Below are 7,554 nucleotides of genomic sequence, written 5' to 3'. Positions count from 1 at the left end.
GGCCTCTTTATGTGGATAGGCTATAATAAAATCTCACACATGTGATATCCCCATACTCGGGAGGAGTAGAAAGTGTTTTGGGGTGTAATTCTAAGTATGTTCATGCTGTGTGTTAGAAATATCTTATTAATTGACAAATTTGTATAAAAAAAATCATTTTCTTTCTGCATTTTCCAAAAACTCAAGATGCCTCTAAGAAAATACCTTTCCAAATTGTGGTCATTTTGTGGGTGTTTCTCCTTTCCTGACACTGTAGTAACTTAAATACAATAGGTAGTCAAAAAACGAGATACAAAATTTATGCTCCTTAAAAGCCTGAAGGCGCTCCTCGGATTTTGGGCCCCTCTGTGCATCTAAGCTGTAAAAAAGTCCTCATACTTGGGAGGCATAGTAGAATGTATTCTGGGGTGTAATTATAAGTATGCCTGTGCTGTGTGTGAGAAATAACTTGTTAAAATTACAACTTTGTAGGAAAAAACACATTTTATTTATTTTCTTAATTTTCCAAAAAAAATGTGACAGAAATTTACAACTTGAAAAAACTTGCCGTGCCTCCTTTTGAATACCTCGGACTGTCTACTTTCCAAAAAAGGGTAATTTGGGGGACATTTGTACTGTTCTGCTATTTTTTCTATCAGGACAGATCAAATTTCAAATATGAGGGTTCTTCAAAAAGTTTCCGCATTTTTTTATAAGTTCTGCAACCATCTTCACCACAGCGTGACAACTCTTATACTAAACTTCAAGGTCAGCCGGCTTGCCAGACAGACCAGTCACATGACCTCTCAGACACGACCAATGACTGCTCCTCCCCCCCTCACTGTTTCCAATGAATATATAAAAGTGCGGAAACATTTTGAAGACCCCTCGTATATATCTCATAATTTGTAGGCTCTATAACTTTCACACAGACTAAATACTATACAATAGTACGACTAAATAATATACTAATAACTAATAATATTCTATTAATAATCTGGCCTATTTTTTTACCAAAGAAATTTAGCACAATATATTTTGGCCTAAATTTATGAAGAAAGATTATTTATTTGCAAAATTTTATAACAGAAACTAAGCAAATTTTTTTTCCCAAAATGTTTAGTCTTTTTTCCTTTATATAGAGAAAAAACTGTGGTGATTAACCCAAAGCTCTATCTGTTTAGAAAAAAGAAATTATATAAAATGTATTTGGGTACAGTTTTGCATAACTGAGTAATTGTCATTCAAAGTGTGACATCGCTGAAAACTGAGAAATGTCCTGGGCAGGAAGGGGGGGGAAACATTCTGATCTTGAAGTGGTTAAATGACGCAACAACATGATGTGAACAAAAGGAAACTCCAAGAACATTCCAGTAGAGCCCCTATAACTCTATATTACACCTCCATCACCCTCCACCATAATATAATAAAACATCACTTTACATTTCAATGTAGATTTTTGTATCAGCATTATGTGATAAAGCCGAGATAACATAAGACAAGCCAGAGAGAGTCCCAGCTAATGGTCTGCTATTATCATATAACAGGAGGTTGGGCAGACTCATTCCTGATCATGTTTTCTGACCAGAGACTTCCCAGAACTCTGTCCTGTATGAAGGAGACGTGTATTTCCAGGACTTAAAACTGCCGACATTGATAGAAAATGAGGAATAAAAAAAATGTCACTGGTTAGCCCTCTTGTGACAGTTTTGGGCTGGTGACAGGTCCTCTTTATGGTCTATTCCACCCTCTAATGTTACCCCTGACCTCCAGAGGGCAGAGGAGGAGCTCTGAAACTGGAAGTGATGAAATCATTATCACTTCTGGATTTATGTGTCCCAGAGGAAATCGCAGAACTGATGTTCCTCCATCTCCTTAGCGTGATGCCGTCCTGGCCACTTAACACAGTCTTGGGTTTCTGGGAGGACTGGGAGAGTGACGGGAGGGGGAACGGTCTTTCACAGTGTTGTAAAAGTGATTGGAAATTGTAAAGCCATCCAGATTACTTTTACAACACAGCTGGTCATCGGTTTCTGCAGTCATGACCTTGGTATAATCTCTTGCTGACAGGCCGTATATGTACAGATGATGGTCAGCAAGGGGGAAAAGGGCATCTGCCACAAGAGAATTATGAGGTTGCCATTGCTAAACTCTCCTTTTGAGAATGCTAGTTCTTTGACTGTCATGTCTATACTTTGGATTCAATAGTGTCCCAGTGCTTGACCTGGAACAAGTACAAAGCCAGGTAACCAGCATTTTTAGAAGGAGGCCTGCAATGACAGCCCTTATACTTTTTCCTAGGACTCGGTTACCACTTCCACAAGCATTGTCTGAACAATGAACCAATCCTACCTCCCGTCCCTGTGATGTCACCAGACTCTGGATGGAGTTCTCACATCTCCTGATTCCCCCCACATATCTTTATACAACCTCCCCATGCATATAACCCAGCATGGACTGGCTCAGTGAAGGTGGTGGTGAAGGTGTGGAGGTGTCGGATCGGGTCACACAGATCATAAAATGAGATCCGCCCGGCCTTATAATCTAGATATATCCTGACTCTGTTACTGGAGAGATTGGTGGGTAAGGGGATCTTATTACTGTCATGTATCACCCAGTACTGATTACCTCCCCTGTCCAAACCCCAGGACTTGTTATTATTTCCAATTAGTGACTTATATCCACCCCTGTCTATACTGGGGTAACATAGCCCGACTCTCCAGCTCTCTGACCCCCCAACATCCACTTCCCAGTAATGTCTCCCTGAGGAGAAACTCTGACTGCTCAACACCTGAGCACAATACTGAAATCTCTCTGGTGTTTCTGGGTGATTCTGGTTTCTATCTGACCTGGATACAGTTTTCCTGTCTTCTGATATCTGTAGCCTATTTCCAGCTGTGTTTCCATCCAGTAATATGTCTGCAGCTCCCTGTATATAGAATACATTTACCTCTGTTATTATATCAGATAAACCTTTCTGTAAGACCCCCGCCACATCCAGACCCCCTCTATCATGGAGGAGTTCCTCATGTCTCTCTCTGTCCTCATTATCTCCATCCTCAGTATCACACAAGTCACCTGTGTCTGATTCCTGTAAGACAGTCAATGGATCCGTCATGTTACACAGCTCCTCAATGTGACGTATCTTTCTGGACAGCTCCTCCTTCTTTATTTCCAGATCCTGGAGGAAATCCAACATGGAGATGGAGACCAGCTCTGCCTGCCTGAAGATGTCCCTCAGAACTCTCTTCTCCAAGTCTTCCAGACGTCTCCTGAGATCTGTAAACAGGGCAGTGACTCTCTCTGTGTTACCAGCTGCTTTTTCTTCTACTTTCCTCCTGTGTTCCTGCAGACTCTGGACTCTTCTCTCCATCTCTTGTCTCTTTGTCAGAAGATGCAGCAGAACATTCCTCAGTGACTCCTTCTTCTTCTCAGAAGCCTCATTCAGTGACTCCGTCTCATGTCCTTTATGTTCTCCAATCATACAATACACACAGATACAGGTATCATCCTCAGTGCAGTAATACTCCAGGATCTTCTTATGGATGGAGCATTTCCTGCTCTCCATGGACAAGGTGGGGTCACATAAGATGTGTTCTGGGGACTTTTTATGGACTCTCAGGTGTTTATCACACAGAGAAACCTCACAGACCAGACAGGATCTAACAGCAGGTACAGGATAGTCCACACAGTAAGTACAGAAGACCCCGGACTCCTCATGATCTTGCTGAGCAGACAGGAAATTCTCCACTATGTTACGTAGTGTTATGTTCCTGTGCAGTGCAGGACGGTCTGAAAACTTCTCTCTGCATTCAGGACAGGAATATCCTCCAGACCCCTCCTGTGTATCCAGCACACGATCAATACAGACCTGGCAGAAGTTGTGTCCACATTTCAGCATTACAGGATCTGTATAAATGTTCAGACAGATGGAACATTCCAGCTCATATCTCAGATCACCAGACGCCATCGCTGACAGCAGAAGAGAAACGAAACTGAAAGTCTTGTGACTCGCTTACTACTCGTCTGCACAGGGCGAGGCTGAGCTCAGCTCTCAGTTTACTTATTCACTTGTCATGTCAGTGTTCTGCCCTCACTATACGTGGCTGAGGTATAATTAGACAGACAGCTAACTCTCCTCCCTTAACAACTCATTGAGGCAGGCACAAGGTCCTTTTTTCAACTTTTATTGTAGGGAAGTTGGAGTAAAACTAGAATAAAAGAAATAACATAATCAGTATACACAATATACAAAATATACAGTCCTAACACACTAGTCTAACTAGGGAAAGGGGTTATAAACATACCGGCGATGTTTCCATTGGGCTGACATAAGAAATGCAGCAGAATAGATATGGAGTCCTCTGGAGAAGATGGAAGATGGCTACTGGGGGCTGTCTCTAAGACCTCATGGTATAGACCAGTGGAATTATGGGAAGCTATGGTGGCTTTTGAGCAACAATCTCTACCTACCTTCAGTAAATTATTCACAGATCCTAAGTATGTAAAAGAACCACTAGATAGCGATATTAGAATTTACTTTACATACCATTAGCACATTCAACAAACAAAAGCGCATAAGAAACACTTACTGAAGGCATGACACTCCCCGCCTGGTATCCCATGGATACCAACTATGGTGGTCCCTCGGGGGTAGAGTAGTAAAATTAGTTCGGACACAGGTCTGAGGAAAAAGTTTAGGCTCGACTTGCCTAATGACCTTAACCTCAACTTTCCTGACTTTCCCATCCTTGCTTGGAAACACTTGGGTTATCAGGCCCAAGGGCCATTCATTTTTTCCTTGACTGAGAGTCTTTCACAACAACAACTGTGCCAGGTTCCAAGTCTGGTTTACTGTCTTCAAAGGGATTGAGTTCCTTTAGAGTACAGTCTTTTGGAACATTCTTGTGATATTAAAGGCATTCTAGTGTTAGCGCACAAGTCTCTTGTTGGATACAATGGATGATAACATTTTTAGCCTGTGTGAACTCATCCACTGTGTATGCCTTGCGACAATAGTGCCAACCTTTGCAATGTCTTGATCCTGTAGGCGTGGCTTTAAAAGATCTGGTTATGTGAATTAAGCAGGTTATAGCTCCGTGTAAAGACTTCCAAGTGGAGAATCTATGAAAGCTCCTGGATCCCAACAATTTGGTAAAAACTCTTGTGTGTAGTGCAGAAACCTGAGGGCAGATTTCTGCAACAGATTCAGGCTCCAACAGTACATATGGCCTATTAATGTGTAAGTTGAATAATGCTTTTGAAGAGTCTGTTACCCATAATGTCTCTGTTACCCATAAAGTGGGGAATCCCAATCACATGTGTCTGCAGTAAGTTCTCTGAGCAGAATCTTACCTTGGACGGTCACTGGTGTTGCAAACCCGAGTGGGTCATACAGAGTGTTTATTGTAGACAAGACACCTTGCCATGTGAAAGGCTTTGGCTCCTGGTTGACCTGGAAGGTGAGGGTGTCAGACTTGACATCCCAATTGAGTCCCAGGCTGCGCTGCATGGGTAGAGAATCTGTTGCCAAGTCTAGGTCTTTCAAATCACTGGCGTGATCTTGAGAGGAGAAGGCCTCCATAACAGCCTTGCTGTTTGAAGCTATCTTATGCAACCTAAGGTTTGAACAGGCAAGTGTGGATTGGGTCTAGTTAAGTAGATTGATTGCAGCCTCAGGTGATGGAAGTGACTTCAGGCCATCATCTACATAAAAGTCTCTCTCAATGAACTGTCTAACATCTTGCCCATAGTCTTTTTCACCTTTTTGGGCAGATAGCTTAAGTCCATCGATAGAAGCAGCAGGGGATGGACTATTGCCAAAAACGTGTACTTTTTTAGCTATAACGTCTTTAGTGGGGTTGTTATCTCTAAACCAGAAGAATCTCAGAAATTTCCTGTGTTCTTCCTTGACTTGATAACTGTGAAACAATTGTATGTCAGCAAGTATGGCAATGGCTTCTTTGCGGAATCTGATGAGAACGCCAAGAAGTGTGTTCTTGATATCTGGTCCTTTTAAGAGGACGTGAGGACGTGAGAGATATTCCTTCATACTGGGAGCTGGAGTCAAATACTAGTCTGATTTTTTCCTGGCTTCTTGGGGTGGTAAACAACAAAGATAGGTAGGTACCAGCACTCTTCTTTCTCTTTCAGTGCTGGGGCCAACTCTGCATGGCTGTCTTCAAACATCTTACTCATGAAGGAGAAGAAATGCTCTTTCATTTCTGGTTTCCTTGAAAATTGCACCTGAGAGAAATAAAAAGTTTTAGAGCCTGTAGTCTGTTGTTAAAGCGGGGGTTCACCCACACCGCAAAAAAAAAAAATATTAAAAGCCAGCAGCTACAAATACTGCAGCTGCTGACTTTTAATACATGGCCACTTACCTGTCCCAGGGTCCAGCAATGTTGGCAGGGGACGCCGAGAACCCGCTCGGTTCTCGGCAGCTGCTGCCGCCATCCTAGGTGAGGGAATCAGGAAGTGAAGCGTTGCGGCTTCACTTCCCGGTTCCCTACTGTGCATGCGCGAGTCGCGCTGCGCGTCCCTAGTGGTCCCCGCTCTCTCCTGGGAGCTGTGTGTTCCCAGCAGACAGCGCGGTCGGGACGGGAAGAGGCATAGACTCCCATGGGAGTCTATGCCGGAAGTGGGTGCAAATACCTGTCTTAGACAAGTATCTGCACCCCCTCCCCCCTGAAAGGTGCCAAATGTGACACCGGAGGGGGGGAGAGTTCCGAAAAGCGGAAGTTCCATTTTTGTGTGGAACTCCGCTTTAAGAAGACACGGTCTCTCTGTTTTGAAAGGCAGGGGTGCTACCCAGGGGTTTGCATCATTTTTGTAGAATCCCTGTTCTATTATCTTCAAGAAGATATGGTCTTCAAAAGATAGGGCAATTTTCTTCTCTTGTCTTTTGGAAAACTGAGCATCCCAACTTATCTTTGTCTTCATCACAGGGAAAATTGCTAGTGTAAAGGTTGAAATGTATGACACTCACAGGTTTCTCTTTTATGATGAATCTGTTGGGGCAAGGTTGGAAAAGGGATGGACGCCCTGGCTCTAATGTCCTTGTAAAAAAGATTCACACTGGTTGGTTTGTGAGCATTTCTTAGGCAAACATCGCCTATAATGACCCATCCTCAGTCCAGCTTCTGAGCATAAGGAGAGTTGTGGGGGCCATTGATTTGTTTTCTCACCTTGTGAACTCTGATGGTATCTCTCCCAAGTAGGAGCGCTATCTGAGCCTGGGAATCAAGCGCAGGGATGAGATGTGCTATGCTCTTTAGATATCTGTGATGAAACGCCACTTCAGGTGTAGGGATCTCCCCTCTTTCAGTTGGGAACTGATTGCACTCGATTAAGGTTGGCAAAGGCAGGGATGTTTGGCTGTCAGTGGATTCGATTTGGTAAATAATGGCCCTTCTCCCGGTTTCTTCGCTCACACCCGTACAAGTCTTGAGTGAGTATGAAGAGCTGGCTCCCTTAATTTTAAAGGTGTCAAAGAAGGCTGAGCTAGCAAGTTATCTGTTGCTTTGATCGTCCAAGATCGCGTACAGCTTTACTGCTTTTTGTCTGTGACCTATG

General features: G+C 43.2%; 1 protein-coding gene across 1 annotated transcript; it reads right to left on the bottom strand.

Annotated features, from left to right (window-relative positions):
- Positions 1-472: 472 nt before the first annotated feature.
- LOC141133760 (E3 ubiquitin/ISG15 ligase TRIM25-like) lies at positions 473-4,381 on the bottom strand. Its single transcript, XM_073623306.1, has 2 exons — positions 4,287-4,381; positions 473-4,190 (listed from the first exon to the last, which is right to left on the bottom strand). Exon 2 carries the CDS (start codon positions 3,947-3,949, stop codon positions 2,372-2,374), a length of 1,578 nt encoding a protein of 525 aa, XP_073479407.1. The 5' UTR covers positions 3,950-4,190; positions 4,287-4,381; the 3' UTR covers positions 473-2,371.
- Positions 4,382-7,554: the final 3,173 nt, after the last annotated feature.

The sequence above is a fragment of the Aquarana catesbeiana genome, linkage group LG03, assembly GCF_042186555.1.
Source record: "Aquarana catesbeiana isolate 2022-GZ linkage group LG03, ASM4218655v1, whole genome shotgun sequence".
Classification (NCBI taxonomy): domain Eukaryota; kingdom Metazoa; phylum Chordata; class Amphibia; order Anura; family Ranidae; genus Aquarana; species Aquarana catesbeiana.
The sequence above is the reverse complement of the archived record's forward strand: the minus strand, read 5'-3'. Positions and strand labels throughout refer to the sequence as shown.

Excerpts from the sequence above, each read along its gene's own strand:
- LOC141133760 (XM_073623306.1), bottom strand. The coding sequence starts at position 3,949 with ATGGCGTCTGGTGATCTGAGATATGAGCTGGAATGTTCCATCTGTCTG.